This window comes from Mustelus asterias, chromosome 8 (genome assembly GCF_964213995.1).
Source record: "Mustelus asterias chromosome 8, sMusAst1.hap1.1, whole genome shotgun sequence".
NCBI classification, from domain to species: Eukaryota; Metazoa; Chordata; class Chondrichthyes; order Carcharhiniformes; family Triakidae; genus Mustelus; species Mustelus asterias.
The window spans coordinates 20,927,477-20,950,825 of NC_135808.1; the positions used below are offsets into that span (position 1 = coordinate 20,927,477).

Below are 23,349 nucleotides of genomic sequence, written 5' to 3' on the forward strand. Positions count from 1 at the left end.
TGAGGACCTACAAGGAGATTGCCCGAAAGGTTAACCTTCCAATGGGCAGTTTCCTGCTCCCTGGTTCATAGAATCATAGAGGTCATCGAGGTTTACAGCATGGAAACAGACCCTTCGGTACAACTTGTCGATGCCGCCCTTTTTTTTAAGCCCTTAAGCTCGTCCCAATTGCCCACATTTGGCCCATATCCCTCCATACCCATGTTACCCATGTAACTCGCTAAACATTTTTTAAAAGACAGAATTATACCTGCCTCTACTAATACCTCTGGCAGCTTGTTCCAGACACTCACCACCCTCTGTGTGAAAAAATTGCCCCTCTGGACCCTTTTGTTTGATTTGATTTGATTTATTATTGTCACATGTACTAACATACAGTGAAAAGTATTGTTTCTTGCGCGCTACATAGACTAACCATACCGTTCATAGAGAAGGAAAGGAGAGAGTGCAGAATGTAGTGTTACAGTCATAGCTAGGGTGTCGAGGAAGATCAACTTAATGCAAGCTAAGTCCATTCAAAAGTCTGACAGCAGCAAGGAAGAAGCTGTTCTTGAGTCGGTTGGTACGTGACCTCAGACTTTTGTATCTTTTTCCTGACGAGAGAAGGTGGAAGAGAGAATGTCCTGTGTGCGTGGGGTCCTTAATTATGCTGGCTGCTTTGCCGAGGCAGCAGGAAATGTAGACAGAGTCAATGGATGGGAGGCTGGTTTGCGTGATGGATTGGGCTACATTCACGACCTTTTGTAGTTCCTTGTGGTCTTGGGCAGAGCAGGAGCCATACCAAGCTGTGATACAACCATAAAGAATGCTTTCCATGGTGCATCTGTAATAGTTGGTGAGAGTTGTAGCTGACATGCCAAATTTACTGAGTCTTCTGAGAACGTAGAGGTGTTGGTGGGCTTTCTTAACTATAGTGTCAGTATGGGGGACCAGGACAGGTTGTTGGTGATCTGGACACCTAAAAACCTGAAGCTCTCGACCCTTTCTACTTCGTCCCCATTGATGTAGACAGGAACATGTTCTTCTTTACGCTTCCTGAAGTTGATGACAATCTCCTTCATGTTGTTGACATTGAGGGAGAGATTATTGTTGCCGCACCAGTTCACCAGATTCCCTATTTCATTCCTGTACTCTGTCTCATCATTGTTTGAGAACTGGCTCACTACAGTGGTGTCGTCAGCAAACTTTTTTATTGAATTGGAGGGGAATTTGGCCACAGACTTGTAGGTGGATAAGGAGTATAGTAGGGGGCTGAGAAGACAGCCTTGTGGGGCACCGGTGTTGAGGATGATTGTGGAGGAGGTGTTGTTGCCTATCCTTTCTGATTGTGGTCTGTGAGTTAGGAAGTTCAGGATCCAGTTGCAGAGGTCCATTATCTCTCCCCTCTCACCTTAAACCTATGCCCTATAGTTTTAGACTCCCCTACCTTTGGGAAAAGATATTGACTATCTAGTTGATCTGTGCCCCTCATTATTTTATAGACCTCTATAAGATCACCCCTCATCCTTCTATGCTCCAGAGAGAAAGGTCCCAGTCTATCCAGCCTCTCCTTATAATTCAAACCATCAAGTCCCGGTAGCATCCTAGTAAATCTCTTCTGCACTCCTTCTAGTTTAATAATTTCCTTTCTATAATAGGATGACCAGAACTGTACACATTATTCCAAGTGTGGCCTTACCAATGTCTCACACAACTTCAACACGATGTCTCAACTCCTGTATTTAATGTTCTGACCAATGAAACCAAGCATGCTGAATGCCTTCTTCACCACTCTGTCCGCCTGTGATTCCACTTTCAAGGAGCTATGAACATGAACCCCTAGATCTCTTTGTTCTGTAACTTTCCCCGACGCCCGACCATTAACTGAGTAAGTCCTGCCCTGGTTCAATCTATCAAAATGCATCACCCTGCATTTGTCGAAATTAAACTCCATCTGCCATTCGTCGACCCACTGGCCCAATTGATCAAGATCCCGTTGCAATCCGAGATAACCCTCTTCACTGTCCACTGTGCCACCAATCTTGGTGTCATCTGCAAACTTACTAACCGTGCCTCCTGTATTCTCATCCAAATCATTAATATAAATGACAAATAACAGTGGACGCAGCACTGATCCCTGAGGCACACCGCTGGTCACAGGTCTCCAGTTTGAAAAACAACCGCGTACAGCCACCCTCTGGCTTCTGTCATCAAGCCAATTTTGTATCCATTTAGATACCTCACCCTGGATCCCGTGAGATGTAATCTTATGCAACAATCTACCACGTGGTACCTTGTCAAAGGCCTTGGTCACTGTAGTCACTGTGCGACAGTCTCTGACTCTGAGCGAGAGTTGGAGAGCTGGGCTAGATACATGGGAATTATTTGGATACTCACCAAGGAAATGTAAGACAGATTAAAGCCCAGTCTATCTCCTGGGTAACTCTACAACTGACGCCCCAGCCCCACATACCCTGCTGATGACTCCCCCCCTCCCCCCCTGACCACCAGACATTCCCCCCTACTGCCTGACTATGTATACATACCACCCCCCCCCCCCCCCCCCCGCCCCCCCCATGGACTCGACCCAACTGCCCCTGACCACTACTCTCGCCGCCTCCCACCCCCCTCCCCTCAAGTACTTGACTGGCCCCCAGCTCTCCCTTGACCACTTAATTACCCCTGTCCTCACAATGGACCTGACCCAGCTACCCCTCAACCTGCCCATCTTGGCTGCATTCCTGACAGAACTACCCCTCTGACCCCACCCAACTACTCCCTGAACTCACCCAGAGACGACTCCCTGAACTAACCCAACTTCCCAATCATTCACCCACCCACCTCATCCGCCTAGCCATCTCACCCACCTTTCCTTCTTACCTACCAACCTCAGTAAGCTACCCATTCACCCACTCACCCACTCACCTACACATCCATTGATTAATATTTAAAGACTGGACCTTTTGCACTGAGCATAGGATATGGAGTGCCCTAAACAGGGGCACGTCTGGTCAGATCCCATTTGGACCATTGTGAGCAGTTATGGGCCCCATATCTAAGGAATGATGTGGTGGCCTTGGAAAGGATCCAGAGGAGGTTCACAAGAATGATCCCTGGAATGAAGAGCTTGTCGTATGAGGAACAGTTGAAGACTCTGGGTCTGTACTCATTGGAGTTTAGAAGGATGAGGGGGGATCTTATTGAAACTTACAGGATACTGCGAGGCCTGGATAGACTGGATGTGGAGAGGATGTTTCCACTGGGAGGAAAATCTAGAACCAGAGGGCACAACTTCAGACTAAAGGGACGGTCCTTTAAAACAGAGATGAGGAGGAATTTCTTCAGCCAGAGACTGGTGAATCAATGGAACTCTTTGCTGCGGAAGGCTGTGGAGGCCAGGTCGTTGAATGTCTTGAAGACAGAGATAGATGGGTTCTTGATTAATAAGGGGATCAGGGGTTATGGGGAAAAGGCAGGAGAATCAGGATGAGAAAAATATCAGCCATGATTGAATGGCAGAGCAGACTCGATGGGCCGAGTGGCTTAATTCTGCTCCTATGTCTTCTGGTCTTATGGTCTTGTGTCCTGTCTTCCCCTGACTCCATGGGCAACAAGTGCTGGCTCAGTCAGTGATGCCCACTTCACACAAGCAAATAAAAAAACTGAATGTCCTTTCTGGATGGAAATTTGTCCTTCTTACTTGGTGTGGCCTACATATGACCGCAGGACCAGCAATGTGGCTAACTCTTAACTGCTCCCAATTTTAAAAAAAATCTTTCATGGGATGTAGGTATCACCGGCAAAATCCATCCCTAATTGCCCTTCAGTTGAGTGCCTCACGAGGCATTTCAAAGGATAATGATGCTGGATCTGGAGGACATTGAATCGTAGAATCTTTACTGTACAGAAGGAGGCCATTTGGCCCATCCAGTCTGCACTGGCCTTCCACTGCACCATCACTCAAATCAGCCTCCCACCAATTGACACTGTCTACACTTGCCGTTGTCTCGGAATAGCAGCCAGCATAATTAAGGACCCCAACCACCCCAGATATACAGGGCCCTATTTTACCATTTTGATTCTAAGTGCTGGGTGGACTTGAAGCTGGGAATGTTTCAGATCCGACTTTTAGACCCATTCTCAGGCGACCCCACACGCACTCTGCATCAAAAAATATCCGCAATTCCGAATCGCGCTGCAGAAGCCTGTGGGTGGGTCTTAATGCACCCGAAATCCTGGCGCTCTGATCGACACCTCCAGCTGCGCACGCGCAGAAACAAAATGATAGAATGCGGCTCCCCGGCCGCATCCCTCTCGGGTCAGATCATGCCTCCCCCTGGCCTCCACAGACATTGCCCCAACCTCACAACATTACTGACCCCCTTATCCCCTCCTCCACCACCCAGACTGATCACGGGCCCCTCCCCCCTTCCCCCCCCCACCGATCTCAGGCAGAGTGGCAGCGGACACCCCCCTTCCCCCTCACTGATCTCCGGCAGAGTGGCAGCGGACACCCCCCTTCCCCCTCACTGATCTCCGGCAGAGTGGCAGCGGACACCCCCCTTCCCCCTCACTGATCTCAGGCAGAGTGGCAGCGGACCCCCCCTTCCCCCTCACTGATCTCAGGCAGAGTGGCAGCGGACCCCCCCTTCCCCCTCACTGATCTCAGGCAGAGTGGTAGCGGACCCCCCCCTTCCCCCTCACTGATCTCAGGCAGAGTGGCAGCGGACCCCTCCCCTCCCCCTCACTGATCTCAGGCAGAGTGGCAGCGGACACCCCCCTTCCCCCTCACTGATCTCAGGCAGAGTGGCAGCGGACCCCCCCCTTCCCCCTCACTGATCTCAGGCAGAGTGGCAGCGGACACCCCCCTTCCCCCTCACTGATCTCAGGCAGAGTGGCAGCGGACACACCCCTTCCCCCTCACTGATCTCAGGCAGAGTGGCAGCGGAGCCCCCTTCCCCCTCACTGATCTCAGGCAGAGTGGCAGCGGACCCCCCTTCCCTCTTTCTGCCCCCACCGATCTCAAGCAAAGAGCCGTCGGACGCTTGGCATTTACCTCCTCACTAACTGGAGCACCCGAATCAGACTTTTGTGGAGCATGTCTGTTTCGGACCGATTCTGGATGGGCGAACGCAGTGGTAAAGAGTGAAGTGCCGGTAAGGTTGGGCGTGCAGCCCATTAAACCAATTTAAATGCATGCAAATGTATTTAAATGGCCATCGCGCCCATTTCGGGCACGGTCCCAATCGCGCCCATTTTCAGGCTTTGGTAAAAGTGGAATCTGCACGGAGGGGGGTGTGGACCCAAAAACGGGTGCAACTTGATGGTAAATTCAGGCCAACAACACTCTTCCACCTTCTTGCTTTGGGAAAAACATACAGAAGCCTGAGGACACGTAACAACTGACTCAAGAATTGCTTCTTCCCTGCTGCCATCGGACTTTTAAATGGACCTACCTCACATTAAGTTGATCTTTCTCTATACCCTAGTTATTCTGTGTCCGTTGGGTTTCCTCCGGGTGTTCCAGTTTCCTCCCACAGTCCAAAGATGTGTGGGTGAGGTGGATTGGCCATGGTAGATTACACCTTAGTGTTGGGGGACTAGCGAGGGTAAATGCATGGTGTTATGGGGATAGGGCTTGGGGAGGGATTGTGGTTGGTACAACCTTGATAGGCCAGCTGGCCTCCTTCTGCACTGTAGGATTCTATGACTGTAACATTACATTCTGCACTTTCTCCTTTCCTTCTCTATGAACGGTATGCTTTGTCTGTATAGCACACAAGAAACAATACTTTTCACTGTGTACTAATACATGTGACAATAATAAATCAAATCAAATCAAAGACAACAATCCCACCCAAGCCCTATCCCGCAACCCCACGCATTCATCCGGCTAGCCCCCTGACACTAAGGGGCAATTTAGCATGGCCACTCAACCTAACCTGCACATCTTTGGACATGGACATGTGCCAGATGGGGTTTTTAACCACAAACAATGACTTTATGGGCATCATTAGATTTTAATAATTCCAATTTTTCAAATGGAATTCAAATACTGCCATCTGCAGTGGTGGGATTCGAACCCGGGTCCCCAGAGTGTTACTCTGGGTCTTTGGATTATTACTCCACCGCCTCCCCTATTTTGTAATTAGGAATGGGCAATGAATGCTGGTCCTTACAAGCGATGCCTGCATTCTACGAATGAATAAGAGAAAACCCCTCCAGCCCCTTAACCCTGCTACCATCCTACTAAATCGCCTCTGAAATTTTCTGATCAAGTATCATCATCATTTACTCATTCAACTATTTTAAAAACAGTTACTAAATGATGAGTTCAATTTATTTATCAGTGTCATAAGTAGGCTTACAACAACACTGCAATGAAGTTACTGTGAAAATCCCCTGATTGCCACACTCTGGTGCCTGTTCAGGTACAATGAGGGAGAATTCAGCACGGCCAATGCACCTAACTGGCACTTCTTTCGTACTGTGGGAGGAAACCGGAGCACCCAGAGGAAACCCACGCAGACACAGGGGGGAACGTGCAGATTCCACACAGACAGTGACCCGAGCTGGTAATCAAATCCAGGTCCCTGGCGCTGTGAGGCAGCAGTGCTAACCACAGTGCCACTGTTGCTGCCCCCATGATGATGGTCGAAGTGCAAGAACTCGCAATTAGGTCTGGACTGTATTGGCCTAAAAATGGACCTCTGGAACTTTATTATTAGTCTCTGTCAAGGGAACTTGTTTGGATTAAGCTGACATCCTGCCAATGGCACCAAGACTGAAACCAAGCATGTGCAGGAAGGGCTCCCCCTAGTGTTGCTGCATGAATCAACAGAGGCTGAAAATAATCTTCTTGATTTCTACTCTTTAGATACAGAAGGGGACAGCTCATGTCATTTTAAGTTCTGAAAAACTGATCAAAAGCATAAAGGAGAATGGAGGAATGGACAAATTTAAGACAAACACTTTGTATATTGCAGCAGAGGTTTTAGACAAAGAAGGTTAGTAATTATCTGAATATACATTGTTTATATTTTAAATAATATTCAATGCTCCTCCACTGTATCAGATTTCACACACTGCTTGGTTGACGTTCAGTATCGCATGAATAAAGATTAAAGTTAATTATTTATTAGTCCCAAGTAAGGCTTACTTACATTAACACTGCAATGAAATTACTATGAAATTCCCCTGGCGCCTGTTCAGGTCAATTCACCCAACCAGCACGTCTTTCGGACTGTGGGAGGAAACCGGAGCACCCGGAGGAAACCCACGCAGACACGGGGAGAATGTGCAGACTCTACACAGACAGTGACCCAAGCCGGGAATCGAACCCAGGTTCCTGGCGCTGTGAGGCAGCAGTGCTAACCACTGGACCACCGCTCGAGCGAGACCGGAAATTCCCACACGAGGTCAATGGAGATTCCCTGTTGTTGTCCCTGGTAGAGGTCGTAGAGTTCCGGCAGGAACATCTGTGGCCATTGTCACCAGTCCACACTGCAGACAGCATTTCCTACCAATGAACTCCATTCCTCTCCCTGCTCATTGCCTGCTGGACGGTTAACCAAATTGTTCATATCTTCAACCTTTGATTCATCCCTGAATTAAACTGAATTCAATTAAAACTCACATCCTCTTCAGTGCCGGGTGTCACAAGTCAAATCTCTGCCCTGCCTGTCTCCCAAGAGTAGATATCGAGATGATTTCAAAATGTAATCAGTGATTCCGTTATCGACACACTCCACTATTTTAATACTGCCAGCCTCCCTGGTATTCCTACAATGTAGAAGGAGGCCATTCAGCCCATTGAGTGGACACCAGATCTCTGAAAGTGCACCCCATCCAGGCCCGTCCCTGCACCCTATCCCTGTAATCTTGCACATCCACTTAACCCACACATCTTTGGACACTAAGGAGCAATTTAGCATGGCCAATCCACCGAGCCTGCACATCTTCAGAGCGTGGGAGAAAACTGGAGCACCCGGAGGAAACCCACGCAGACAGAGCTCTCTGAAAAAGCACCCCTCCAGGCTGGCCCCTACACCCTATCCCCATAATACTGTGCATTTATCATGGCTAATCTACTTAACCCGACATCTTTGGTCACTAAGGGGCAACTAAGTATGGCCAATTCACCTAACCTGTAATCTTTGGACACTAAGGGGCAACTTAGTATGGCCAATTCACCTAACCTGCAGATCCTTTGACACTAAGGGGCAATTTAACATGGCCAATCCATCTAACCTACACATCTTTGGACACTAAGGAGCAATTTAGCATGGCCAATCCACCCAACCTACACATCTTTGGACAATAAGGGGCAATTTAGCATGGCCAATCTACCTAACCTGCCCATCTTTGGAGTGTGAGAGGAAACTGGAGCACCCGGAGGAAACCCACGCAGACGCGGGGAGAATGTGCAGACTCCACACAGACAGTCACCTAAGGCCAGAATCGAACCCAGTCCATTGCGCTCTGAGTCAGCAGTGTTAACCGCTGTGTCGCCATGCAGCCCTACATTGTGTCTTATGTAAAATTGCCTTCATCCAAAACTCACATTCTAACTTTCACTAAGTTCCATTCATCCCACATTGGGCACCATTGTGTTTACTTCCTTTTATCTCTTTTCTTGGTTGGGGCAGGCATGATGGGCTGAATGGCCTCTTTCTATCGTTCCACCCTCTGCTCCCTGATCTACATTGGCTCCCTGTTAGGTTTAGGTATTATATTGATAATATGGCTGCCTTGATATTATAATGTGCATACCATGTGTACAAATCCCTGCACAACCTCATCCACCTTTACCTCGAAAAATCTCCTCCAACCCTTTGAAAATTCTGCTTCACTCCGACTCTAGCCTCCAATTTCTATCGCGTCCCCCTCCACTCCACCCCATTTGGCGACCAGCCATCGGGTTGCCTCTGCCCCTAGTCTGGGGGAACTCCCTCCCTAAGCCTCCCAGACTGTTGTCCACTTCACTCTCCTCCTTCAATATGCCCCTGAGAACTTCCACTTTAAACCAAGATTCGAGTGTCTTATCCTGTTGTGTAGCTTGTTGACAAATTTTGCCTGGCAGTCGCTCCTGTCAACACCTTGACATGTTTTATTCCAGTAAAGGTTTTTTATAAGCATATATAATACGTATATATCCAAACACCCAAGTTGTCATTGTTATTTTTCAATGCAGGATACAGTGAAACAAAGAGTCTGGATGGCATACCCTTTCTAATCTCACCCTATAACATCACCTTAGTCACAAAACCATATTTTATACCTGGAGCTGCATTCCAATTCCTGGTACGTATAGGTTTATTGCCATGTCTTAGATATGCATGTGTAAGTGTGCACTCGCGCCAAGGCTCATTCAATGGGCGGACCTGTGTGTAACTCATCCAGTTTGTATCAGTCCCTCATTAGGTCTAAGAGGTACCAATCAAGCAGCCCACTTGATAGCTACATCTTCCACAAACACTCAATCTCCCTCCAGCACCGCCGGACAGTGGCAGCAGTGTGTGCTATCTTTAAGATGTATTGCAGGAACTCAGAAAGATGGTTCCTCAGATAGCACCTTCCAAACCCATGGGTTGTGAGTGGTGCAGTGGTTAGTATTGCTGTCTCACAGTTGAACTGGGTTCAACTCTGGGCGACTGTGTGGAGTCTGCAAGTTCTCCCTGTGTTTGCGTGGGTTTCCTCCGGGCGCTCCGATTTTCTCCCACCGTCCAAGGATGTGTAGGTTAGGTGAATTGGCCTCACTACATTGCCCCTTAGTATCTCAAGATGTGTAGGTGGTGGATTTGCCATAGGAGATGCACAGAGCCACCAGGGTAGGATGGGGTGGGGGATATGGTGTAAGATGCTCTTTCAGAGAGTCAGTGCAGACTCGACGGGCTCAGTGGCCTCCTTCTGCACTGTATTCTCTGGGACCTGTGAGTCATGGAATTAAATGAGGTTGGACCCAGCCTGTAATTTGCCCATTTATACAGGTTGATAATAAACTTCTTTGGCTATATTATGAACCATAAGAGGAAAAAAAAATAGCAAATCGGTGAATAAACTGTTCTTGTATATTTTAAAATGGAACACCAACGAGGACACTAATCTGAACTGTTTTTGCCTTCTGGGATTTGTTTTTATTCATTCGTGGGATACGGGTGTCACTAACTGGTCAGCATTTATTGCCCATCCCTAGTTGCCCTTGGAGGGCGGTTCAGAGTCAACCACCTTTCCATGGTTCTGGGGTCACATGTAGGCCAGACCAGGTAAGGGCGGCAGATTTTCTGACAATGGTTCCATGGCCATTGGTAGATTCTTAATTCCAGGCTTTTTTTTATTGAATTCAAATTCCACCATCTGCTGTGGTGGGATTGGAACCCATCGCCCCAGAGTTTCTGGATTAATAGCCTAGTGATAATACCACTAGGCCACCGCCTGACCGAATTGCTGCCATCAAATACTGGAAAGGGACTCGAACCTAGAACTTCTGGGTTAGAGGTAGCGATGCTGTTACTGCTCCACTGCCCTGGAGAATTGGAAGAGTATGTTGCTGAGGTGTGTGCTGCTCAAGGGGGGACTTGCATTTTCTTCTTCTTATTCTGTTATTCCTCACCATCAATTCATCTTTCAGATATCGGTAACCTATCACAATGGCACTCCTGCATCTGGCGTACTTCTCCAAGTATCATTAAGTATGACAGAGACACCGACATTTCATGCTACAGAAGTGACTGATGAAATTGGCGAGCGAAGTTTTGCCATCGATGTTCCTTGGTGTACTCAAGATATAAACATTCAAGTACGAGTCTGTTTCCAGTCTACCTTTTTTGCTGATTTTGGTCATTTAGTGCGTAAGCAACAATTCCTGTTTGCAGTCCATGGTGATATTTAGCTAACTGTGTGGTTGGCGCAGGCATGATGGGTCTCCTGTGCTGTAATTCTCATTGACTCTATGACTATACACACAGGAGAAAGAATCATAGAATCCCTGCAGTGCAGAAGAAGGCTATTCGGCCCATTGAGTCTACACCGACCACAATCCCAACCAGCCCTATTCCCACAACCCCACATATTTAACCCGCTAACACCCCTGACACTAGGGACAATTTAGCATGGCTAATCAACCGAACTTGCACATCTTTGGACTGTGGGAGGAAACTGGAGCACCCGGTGGAAACCCACGCAGACATGGGGAGAGTGTACAAACTCCACACACACACACACACACACACAAAACCAAATAATCTGTCCCCTCGGCTTATTATCTGGGTTTAGGCTGGTTACCATCTTAAGGTGAGACCCACTCTCTTGACAATATCTTCTTAATTCTTGGTTTCAGAATTTAATAAATTGGAACTTGTTCCTTGTTACTTGTTGGTAAATTTGAAGGGCGGCACGGTGGCACAGTGGTTAGCACTGCTGCCTCACAGCGCCAGGGATCCGGGTTCAATTCCAGCCTCGGGTCACTGTCTGTGTGAAGTTTGTACATTTTCCCCGTGTCTGCGTGGGTTTCCTTCGGGTGCTCCGGTTTCCTCCCACAGTCCAAAGATGTGCAGGTTCGGTTGATTAGCCATGCTAAAATTGACCCTTGTGTCAGGGGCATTAGCGGGTTAAATATGTGGGGTTGCGGGAATCAGGCTGTTTGGGATTGTGGTCGGTGAAGACTCGATGGGCCGAATAGCCTTCTTCTGCACTGCAGGGATTCTATGATTCTTTCTCCTGTGTGTATATCATAGTCATTGAGAATTACAGCACAGGAGGAGACTCTTCGGCCCATCATGCCTGCACCAGCCATCAAGCACTTATCTATCCTAATCCCATTTTCCAGCTCATGCTCTGTCGCCTTGTATGCTATGACATTTCAAGTGCTCATCTAAATGAAGGTTCCTGCCTCTACCACCCTTTCAGGCAGTGAGTTCCAGATTCCTCGAGGTGAAAAAGCTTTTCCTCAAATCCCCTTTAAATCTCCTGCCTCGTATCTTAACTCTTTGCCTTTTGGCTATTGACCCCTCTATTAAGGGGAAAATCTTTTTCCGATCTACCCAATCTATGTCCCTCACAATTCTGTACATCTCCAGATCACTAATGTGCGCTGCAAACAGCAAGGGGCCCAGTATCTACCTTTCTTTCAATGCATCTAAACTATTTGCCCCAACTAATCATTAGCTGGGTAAAGAGACTTGTTTCCTAATGAATTTAACGTTGGATTCATTTGTGACACAGCCCCTGCTTTTGGGTTCCGCTCCTCCCCCACACCCTGCCTTGCAAAAATGAGAAATAAACTTCCTGTCCGCCCATTCCAACATGGTATTGTCTGCTACAACCCAAACTGAGACCTTCGAGGGCGAGAATTCTCCGGCCTTCCACGTCCTGTCACCGCTGCCAGCAAGAATGGAGAATTAGGAGCTCACCCAAATCTCCAGTCTCGGCGGCGGGACTGGAGAATCCCAGCTGCTGGCGAGGTCGGAGAATTCCGGCAGAGTTGTTCGACCAATGTTACATTATATAAACTGTGTTGAGGTTTGTTTATGGTACCACGGTGATTAGCACTGCTGCCTCACAGCGCAAGGGACCCGGGTTCAATACCGGCTTCGGCTCACTGCCTGTGTGGAGTTTGCATGTTCTCCCCGTGGGTTTCCTCCGGGTGCTCCAGTTTCCTCCCACACTCCAAAGATGTGTGGGTTAGGTTGATTGGCCATGCTAAATTAACACTTAGTATCCTAAGATGTGTAGATAGGGGGATTAACGGAGTAAGTATTTGGCATTACAGAGATAGGGCCTGGGTAAGATGCTCTGTAAGGTGCAGACCCAGTGGGCTGAATGGCCTCCTTCTGCACTGTAGGGATTTTGTGATTCTGTGATTCTGACTGGCATTTCTGACAGTGAGATTTACATAACCTCTCACCATGGACTTCACCATACACAGGTCCCCTCATCCTCCAATGTTTCTCCCCAGTCCTGTTTGCAATAAGAGCAACTTTTGCTTAAATCCAATTAGGGATTTTGCAGCAAATTCTTTACCCATCCTACTTCATTTCCGACATCAATCTCCATCAATATTCTATTCACGGCACAGTGGCACAGCGGTTAACACAGCTGCCTCACAGCGGCAGGGGCCCGGGTTCAATTCCAGCCCCGGGTCACTGTTGTGGAGTTTGCACATTCTCCCCGTGTCTGTGTGGGTTTCCTTCGAATGCTCCAGTTTCCTCCCACAGTCTAAAGATGTGTGGGTTAGGTTGGTTGGCCATAATAAATTGCCCCTTAGTATCCTAAGATGTGTTGGTCAGGGGGACTAGCAGGATATGTATGTGGCATTACGGGGATAGGGCCTGAGTAAGGTGCCCTGTAAGAGAGTTGGTGCAGACTCAGTGGGCTGAATGGCCTCCTTCTGTACTGTAGGGGTTCTATGAGGTTTTGATGGATTCCCCATTGGATTTATGAGTGCAACAATGTCCCGGTGAGGGACAGCAACTCCTCTTGCCATTAGGCACATCGCAGCCTTCCAGGCTCGATGGCCGTCCATTCCGACGGGATTCACTGGTTCCGCTGGCAGCACACCCTTACCTGTGGATGTCCTGCCGGTGTGGAGTGACATCAATGGGAGTTTGCACTGACAGCGGCAAGACCAGAGAAACCCACCGCCAGCAAACAATGGGCCACCTCCCACCGACAGGAAACATGCACCTGGGAAGCCGAAGAATCTCACCTAACATTGAGTTCAACAACTTCAGACCGCGAACACTCTCCTCTATTTTGATATATTTTCTTCCCAAAGCCCCCCTCTCCCCTCTCTACAGGACCATCTGTAACATGTTCATAGAATCCCTACAGTGCAGAAGGAGGCCATTTGGCCCATCGAGTCTGCACGAGCACAATCTCACCCAGGCCCTACCCCTATAACCCCACGTATTCACCCTAGCTAGTCCCCCTGACACTAAGGGGCAATTTGTCATAGCCAATCTACCCAACCCGCACATCTTTGGACTGTGGGAGGAAACCGGAGCACCCGGAGGAAACCCACGCAGACACGGAGAGAATGTGCAAACTCCACACAGACAGTGACCCAAGCCAGGAATGGAACCCGGGTCCCTGGAGCTGTGAGGCATCAGCGCTAACCACTGTGCCACCCTGTTCTTATGTTCTGCTCTTGTTTTATGTTTTGTTCTGTTTTGCATTCACAGAACGCTGCCCATTGTACTGTGATTAACACATTTTGTTATCTGATTTTGAAACTGCTATTAGTACCTGCCTTAGTCTTTAACATAATCATTAACACTCCCTATGTCTTGTGTCCATGACATCTCTCCTGAACACACAGCTATCCCTGACCTTCTCATTTTCTTCACTCCCCCAAATAAAACCCATCACATTTCCACTGTTCTTCAGCTCTGAAGAAAAATTTTACGGACTGTTTCTCTCTCCAGAGATGCTGCCAGACCTGCCGAGTTTATCCAGCATTTTCTGTTTTTATTTGGCTTTATTAATGTCTGACTCATATTCATGGCCTTTTCTTTTGAATACCTCACAAGTGAAAAACCTTCTTTCTGTCGACCCCTCTAACCCCATTGATAACTAGAAATCAGACTTCCCCATTCTAGATGTGGTGTGTGCCTTATAATGACTCACTGATTCCTTTAGGGTGGCACGGTAGCACAGTGGTTAGCACTGCTGCTTCACAGCTCCAGGGTCCCGGGTTCGATTCCCGGCTCGGGTCACTGTCTGTGTGGAGTTTGCACATTCTCCTCGTGTCTGCGTGGGTTTCCTCCGGGTGCTCCGGTTTCCTCCCACAGTCCAAAGATGTGCAGGTTAGGTGGATTGGCCAGGTTAAAAAATTGCCCCTTAGAGTCCTGGGATGTGTAGGTTAGAGGGATTAGCGGGTAAATATGTGGGGGTAGGGCCTGGGTGGGATTGTGGTCGGTGCAGACTCGATGGGCCGAATGGCCTCCTTCTGCACTGTAGGGTTTCTATGATTTAGAATGGCTTCCAAGGCAAATTCCAATCCCAGTGATTGACCTTATCAGTCACAGCGATAGCCTATTGGAGAATGGAGGGATGCAGAGTTGAGTTTACTATCAGGTCAGCCTTGATCTTTTCAAATGGTGGAGCAGGCATGAGGGGCCGAATGGCCGAATAGAATCCTACCGTGCAGAAGGAGGCCATTCGGCCCATCAAGTCTGCACCAACCACAATCCCACCCAGACCCAATCCCCATAACCCCCTGTATTGACCCTAGCTAGTCCCCCTGACGCTAAGGGGCAATTTAGCATTGCCAATCCACCGAGCCTGCATATTTTTGGACTGATGCTGATGGCTGATCCTCCGTCTCAATGCCACACTCCCCGTGATGCCATTAAAATAAAAAAAAATCTGTCTCTTGAATTCATTTAGTGACTTGACCTTCACAGTCTTCTGTTGTAGAGAATTGCACAGCTCCATTACACTTTGAGTGAAGAATTTGATACGCTTCAATCAGATCGCCTCTCATCCTTCTGAACACGGGTGAATACAAACCCAGTTGAAAAAATCTCTCCTTATAGGACAGTCCCAGTATCAGCCAAGTGAATCTCCGCGGCACTTCCTCTATGGCAAATATATCCTTTCTTAGGTAGGGAGACCAAAACTGCACGCAATACTCTAGATGTGGTCTCACCCAAGGCCCTGTACAAAAACATCCCTACATCTGAACTCAAATCCTCTTGCAATGAAGGTCAACATTTGCCTTCCTAATTGCTTGCTGCACCTGCCTGTACACTATCATTGGCTGGTGTACAAGGACACCCAGATCCCTTTGTACATCCACACTTTCCAATATATCACCATTTAAGTACTACTTTTCTTTTCTGTTTTGCACACTGAAGTGTATAACTTGACATTTAGCCACATTGTACTGCATCTGCCATGTGTTTGCCCACTCACTCAACTTGTATAAATCACCTTGAAGCCTCCTTACATCCTCCTCACAATTCACAAATTCCACCAAGTTCTGTGTCATCAGCAAACTTGGAAATGTTACATTTGGTTCCCACATATATATATATGTATATATATATATACATTGTTCTTCGTGAGGAGCTGGGGCGCAAGCACTAATCTCTGAGGTACCCACTATCACTGCATGCCATTTGCTAAAAGACCCATTTATTCCCACTCTCTGTTCCCTGTCTGTCAACCAATTCTCAATCCATGCCAATACATTACCCTCTATCCTACTTGCTTTAATTCTCCCCATTAACCGCTTGAGGGACCTTATCATAAGCCTCCTGAAAGTCCACATCCACTGGTTCTCTTTGATCTATTCCACCAGTTACATTCTTTTGATTTGATTTGATTTGATTTATTATTGACAACTATATTAGTATACAGTGAAAAGTATTGTTTCTTGCATGCTATACAGACAAAGCATACCATTCATAGAGAAGGAAAGGTGAGAGTGCAGAATGTAGTGTTGTAGTCATAGCTTGGGTGTAGAGAAAGATCAACTTAATATGAGGTAGTTCCATTCAAAAGTCTGATGGCAGCAGGGAAGAAGCTGTTCTTGAGTCGGTTGGTATGTGACCTCAAACTTTTGTATCTTTTTCCCGACGGAAGAATGCGGAGGAGAGAATGTCCGGGGTGCGTGGAGTCCTTAATTATGCTGGCTGCTTTGCCGAGGCAGCGAGAAGTGTAGACAGAGTCAATGGATGGGAGGCTGTTTTGCGTGATGAACTGGGCTACGTTCACGACCCTTTGTAATTTCTTATGGTCTTGGGCAGAGCAGGAGCCATACCAAGTTGTGATGCAACCCGAAAGAATGCTTTCTATGATGCACCTGTAAAAGTTGGTGGGAATCGTAGCGGACATGCCAAATTTCCTTAATCTTCTGAGAGAGTAAATGTGTTGGTGGGCTTTCTTAACTATAGTGGCAGCATAGGGGGACCAGGACAGGTTGTTGGTGATGTGGACACCTAAAAACTTGAAGCTCTCAACCATTCTTCCATTCCTCAACACATCTGTTGATGTCTGTCTGCTACCATCCACCCCTTGCTGCATCTATTAATGTCTATGCTACGGGGACTTGATGGTTTGAGTTATAAGGAGAGGCTGGATAGACTGGGACTTTTTTCTCTGGAGCGTAGAAGGCTGAGGGGTGATCTTATAGAGGTCTATAAAATAATGAGGGGCACAGATCAGCTGGATAGTCAATATCTTTTCCCAAAGTAGGAGAGTCTAAAACTAGAGGGCATAGGTTTAAGGTGAGAGGGGAGAGATACAAAAGTATCCAGAGGGGCAGTTTTTTCACACAGAGGGTGGTGAGTGTCTGGAACAAGCTGCCAGAGATAGTAGGAGAGGCGGGTACGATTTTGTCTTTTAAATAGCTTTTAGACAGTTACATGGGTAAGATGGGTATAGAGGGATATGGACCAAATGTGGGCAATTGGGATTAGCTTAGGGGTTTAAAGAAAAAGGGCGGCATGGACAAGTTGGGCCGAAGGACCTGTTTCCATGATGTAAACTTACATGACTCTATCTACCCATCTAGATATACTGCCATCTTTTGACGCTATCTATTGCCTCACCAGGTGACTGCTGGGGATAATTCTAACGGGTGTCAAAAGATTAATAAAACTGTGGAGAAATACTATTCTCTCAGCAAGATCTACCTGCAGATCAATGTGCCACATACTCTGTTGTATCCTGGAGACACCATCACTGTAAAACTGGAGGCAATCAACCCGTGGGACCTCAGTAACGCCCGATACTACAATTACATGGTTAGTTTGTGAAACTTTCATGAGAGGTTACAAGGGATGGGGGCTGCTCACAATCGACAAATAATGTGGATGCTTACAGTACAAATGCAAAAAATCTAATTGCTAATAGTGAACAAAAATCCCAGGGCGACTCCCAGGAACGGCTAGCGGAGAGACTTCTGAAAATAGGGATGTGGCTAGTCCAGCAGTTATTGTCCATGTCCCTTGAGAAAGTAGTGGTGAGCCGCTTTCTTGAACCGCTGCTCTCCCTGTGGCGCAGATACACCCACGCAGCGCTGTCAGGGAGGGAGTTCCAGGATTTTGACGCACAAACTAATAAATGAAAGGCGAAAATTTTAGTAAATGGAATTAGGCCACTTCTCAATAAATGGCACCCACAACTCAATAATAGAATAAGCCCATGGCTGTCTAGGAGCAGGAGGTATACATTCTGCCATTCGATCCTGTTTGTCCACTTAATTAGATTTTTATTTTTATTCATTCATGGGACATGGGCTGGCCAGCATTTATTGCCCATCCCTAGTTGCCCTTGAGAAGGTGGTGGTGAGCTGCCATCTTGAAACGTTACACTCCACGTGCTGCGGGTTGACCCACAATGCCGTTCGGGAGGGCATTCCAGGATTTTGACCCAGCGATAGTGAAGGAACGGCCGATATATTTCCAAGTCAGAATGGTGGGTGGCTTGGAGGGGAACTTGCAGGTAGTGTGGTTCCACTAACGATCTGCTCCTCAATTCCATCTCCCACATTGGATACATGACTCTTGACACTCTTAATGAACGGGCCCGACTAAACTTTCCAATTGATGCCCTGCTTGGTTATCGAGGGAGGCAGTTCCAGATTAACATTCACTTTTGTGTGAAGAATTGCTTCCTCACATCATTCCTGAATGGCCTACGTCCAATGTTTATGGCCATGTACCCTCGTCCTGGGCTACCCAGCGCAAGGAAGTAGAATCATAGAAGCATAGAATCCTACAGTGCAGAAGGAGGCCATTCAGCCCATTGAGTCAGCACTGACCATAATCCCACCCATTCCCTATTCCCACAAATTTACCCTAGCTAGTCCCCCTGACACTAGGGGGAATTTAGCATGGCCAATCCACATAACGTGTACAGCTTTAGTCTGTGGGAGGAAACCGGAGCACCCAGAGGAAACCCACGCAACACGGGGAGAATGTGCAAACTCCACACAGACAGTGACCCAAGCCGGGAATCAAACCCGGGTCCCTGGCGCTATGAGGCAGTGGTGCTAACCATTGTGTCACCATGCCGCCATAGTTTCTCCCTGTTTACAATCTCCCCCCGTGATTTCCTCCTACAGTCCAAAGATGTGCGGGTTAGGTGGATTGACCATGCTAAATTGTCCCATAGCGTTAGGAGGATTAGCAGGGTAAATAAGTGGGGGTTACAGGGATGGGGCCTGTGTGAGATTGTTGTCGGTGCAGTCTCGATGGGCTGAATGGTCTCCTTCTGCACTGGAGAGATTCTATACAATGATTCAACCTCCTCAATCATCTGTGACACCTCAGCCCCTTAAACATCTGTATTCGAAGGAATTGAGGCCTGATATATAGGGGCGGCACAGTGACAGAGTGGTGAGCACTGCTCCCTCACAGCGCCAGGGACCTGGGCTCAATTCCCGGCTTGGGTCACTGTCTGTGCAGAGTCTGCACGTTCTCCCCGTGTCTGCGTGAGTTTCCTGTGGGTGTTCTGGTTTCCTCCCACAGTCTGAAAGACGTGCTGCTTAGGTGCATGCTAAATAAAGTGTGGCGACTAGGGGATTTTCACAGTGACTTCATTGCAGTGTTAATGTAAGCCTACTTGTGACTATTAAATAAATAAACTGTAACCCCCCCACTTCATAACTTCAGTGCCACATTTTGTTCTGGTATCGTTCTGGTGAATTGGCACTGCACCCACTCCGAGAAGAAATATACCATTCCTGAGCCGAGAGTTGAATGCCATGCTCAAGATGTGAGCCAGAATTTTCCCTACAAGGCGTGCGCGAATGATTTGGAAGTGCGCAAAATCGCACGTGAAGATGTGGGTCACGCTCCCGACGTCTTCACGCTCTTGATCCATGGGCACCCAGGCAAGTTGGAAGCACGGCGGCTGACAATCAAAAAGGCAATGTGAAATTAGATGCCAATTGACCAGGATTTTACGTTGCCCGTCTGCCTTTACGGATGGCCGGACGGCCGACTATTGAGGCAGTCTTTACGTTTGAGTTGCAATCTTGATCCGGGGTGGGATGACAAGTCGGGGCTCAAATAAAATTATCTGATGTGTCTAGGGACTGGGATCTGTGCATGATGGTGCTGCCCGCACACTTGTGTCAGAATTTTAACATCGATATTTATCTTCCACAATCCAGAAGCTCGCAAGGGCAGCTCCTCTGTCCCCCAGAGTGAGTACATTGGAAATGGTAGGCCGCATGTCCCCTTTTCTCGGTCTGCGCCCTCTTCCCGATTATCCCGGCAGCGCTCAGTCTTTCCCAGAGCGCGTTTCGCAATGGATGTCCATTAATGGACTTTGAATGGACGAGGACAGCACTGGTACAGAGTCTAAATGAATTTCTTAATTGAACAGAACTTAAGGAAAATTAAATCATTACAGAAAGAGCTGGCTGCAAAGCCAATCCCTGTATGATCACACAGTGAACTGAGCTTGAACAGCAAACCAAAACATATCTCAACCCTATCTCGTTATTGTAAATGTTTTCCGCAAGCTGCCTCTGTCTGACAGGTCTCGCAATTGTTGTCATCAAAACTTGTCTTGCTTGCTGTGTACTTTTCAGGAATGCAGTCAATTTTTTGCTAACCCAGCATGCCTTCTGAGTTTTAAAATGTGGTCAAGTGTTCATTAATCCCGACAATCTACATGCAGGTTAGGTGCATTGGCCGTGCTAAATTCTCCCTCAGTGTACCCGAGCAGGCGCCGGACTGTGGCGACTGGGGGATTTTCACAGTAACTTCATTGCTGTGTTAATCATAGAATCACAGAAACCCTACAGTGCAGAAAGAGGCCATTTGGCCCATCGGGTCTGCACCGACCACAATCCCACCCAGGCCCTCCCCCCATATGCTTACATATTTACCCGCATCTCAGAACACTAATGGGCAATTTTAGCATGGCCAATCAACCTAACCCACACATCTTTGGGCTTAATGTAAGCCTACTTGTGGCTAATAAATAAACTTGACTTCAAATAAACTTGACCTGACAATCAAGCATTTAAATGTAATTGCATGGGCAGAAATATCTTAAAATGAAGTCTTTGCACAGACTGAAACAAACAGAGCTAAGCGTACATAGGGTCCCTCAATCAGCCAGCATGAAATTGTACTCCTGGGTGTAAAATGACTCCAGGAGTTGGCTGTAAAGAAACAGTGCCTTATTGCACAAGATAAAGTAAAGTTAAACCACAAGCCTGTGGTGAACACAAACCGAACCCAACTAGGAGAATGCAATAATGGACCCACTCGTGGTCCTGCTTTATAAAGGACTCTGTATATGCAATCCAGCTCCACCTGGTTAGTAAAGTACCAATCCCCAGGGTGCCCGTATTCAACGGGTCCTACAGGGAGGTTAATCATTCCCCATTTATCATAGGCTGACCCATGGCCGAGAATGCATCTCACACATCGTTCTGGGCCCACTGAGTGCCTGAATGAATGGTCATTGACATTTCCCCAGCACTTCATTCTGAATGTGTGCTCTGACAAAATGTTGTCTCTATCCTCCCTCCACAGACGCTGTCAGACCTGCTGAGATTTTCCAACATTTTCTGTTTTTGTGCTGAAGGTGTGCTTGTCCTGATTGTATGGAACCATAGATAAGTTACAGTACATACCGTTCAGCCCATCTTGTCCCTGCCAGCCCGAGGACACTTAGGTTCCCCTTTCTAATCCCAGCCATATATCATTCTCAGGTGCTTGGCAGAGGCAAAGTTCTGGATTACAGAAGAGTTGAGTGGGCGCCAGTGATCACGTTTGAACTTCCCATCACTCGGGACATGGTTCCTTACTTCCGCATCGTTGCTTATTTCATCATATATGATGATGGCAGAGAGGAGATCATTGCGAACTCTGAACTGATTGAAGTGGAGAGTCTATGCGATAATAAGGTTTGCCACGCGCAGTTTACTTCTTTTTCCTGATGTATGTACCACGTTACATTCTCGGTAATCGATATTGTTATAATTTATACAGTTTTCCAATGAAACTCGACACAAACTCAGGGAAGAGTATGTCATCTTTCAAAGAACGGGGCACTTTGCACCCATCTGGACTCAACGTTAAGTTCAACGATGTTCAGTCATAACCACTACCCCCATTATTGTTGGTGTTTCTTTTCTGTTAATCAGCTCTTGTTACTCCCTTACTGCCTTTACTTCCTATTCGGACATCAGCTACTCAGCATCCTGCCATTCGCACTTCCTCTAGGCAGGTCTTCACTTTTTCCATTTGGCCCAGACAAAGGCTTCCACCAGAACCCTGCTCTGAATTTAAGCCCCCCTCCCGCTCCCTTCCCTTCCTCCCCTCCTCACTGCCTCCCCTTCTCCCCCCCCCAAACTCCCCTCCCCTCCTCCCCCCCAACTCCCCTCCCTTCCTCCCCCCCACTCCCCTCCCCTCCTTCCCCCCACTCCACTCCCCTCCTCCCCCCCCACTCCCCTCTCCTCCTCTCCTCCCCTCCTTCCCCTTCTCCTGTCCTCTCCCACCTATCCTCCCACTACCTTACTTCCCCCCCTTCCCTCCCCTCCTCCGTTGGTCACCTCCTCTCCTCTCCCCACTCCCGTCCCCTCCTCCCTCACTCCCGTCTTCTCCTCCTCACCTTCCCCTCCATGTCTCCCCTCCTTCCCCTCCTCCATTCCCCTCCCTCCCATCCTCTCCCTCCCACTACCCTACCTCCCCCCTCCCCTCGTCACCTCCTCTCCTCTCCCCAACCCACCTCCTCACCTTGTCCCTTCTTCCCCCCCCACTCCCCTCCCCTTCTCCCCCCCACTCCCCTCCTCTCCTCCTCTCCTTCCCCCTCCCCTCCTCCCTTCCTTTCCCCACCCTCCTACCCTCCTCTCCCTTCCATCCTCCCCTCCCTCCCCAAACCCTCCTCCCCTCCCCTTCTCACCTCCTCTCCTCCCCCCACTCCCCTCCCCTCCACTCCCCACTCCCCTCCCCTCCTCTCCCCACTCCCCTCCCCTCCTCTCCCCATTGAGATCGAGGGTCAGCCATGATCACACTGAATAGTGGGTCGGGCTCAAAGGGCCGAATGGCCTCCTCCTGTTCCTAGTTTTCATGTTTCTGTGATAATCTCTCTGTTTGCTGTATTTCCAAACTGCGTGACACCAACAACTTTGAAATGACACCCCAAAGACACAAGTCCTGACCATAAGTATTATTACTCAGCTAGTAATTGAAATACCCTCCAAACATTCCATTAAATTGAGACAAACAAGGAGAAGGGTCAACTCTTTAATTAGTTCAACAATCTCCTTTCATTGAACACTTTAGGTACCAACTCAAAGCTAAACATTTACAATTCTTTAACACTTTTTCTGAACTTTAACTCTTAACTGAACGTTAAGTTTAATTATTTAACTGAAAATAAACACTACCGAGTTTA

At 47.9% G+C, this 23,349-nt stretch overlaps 1 protein-coding gene across 2 annotated transcripts in view; it reads left to right on the forward strand.

The window, feature by feature from the left end:
- The window catches only part of LOC144496911 (complement C3-like), an 83,567-nt gene that overhangs the window by 29,242 nt on the left and 30,976 nt on the right, over positions 1 to 23,349 (forward strand). Inside the window, exons 9-13 of one of the 2 annotated variants that reach the window (XM_078217526.1) lie at positions 6,857 to 6,986; positions 9,173 to 9,282; positions 10,610 to 10,783; positions 17,538 to 17,729; positions 21,662 to 21,856. In XM_078217526.1, the coding sequence (XP_078073652.1) occupies positions 6,857 to 6,986; positions 9,173 to 9,282; positions 10,610 to 10,783; positions 17,538 to 17,729; positions 21,662 to 21,856 (801 nt within the window). The remainder of the gene's footprint in view (positions 1 to 6,856; positions 6,987 to 9,172; positions 9,283 to 10,609; positions 10,784 to 17,537; positions 17,730 to 21,661; positions 21,857 to 23,349) is intronic. The other variant, XM_078217527.1, reaches the window with a different exon arrangement.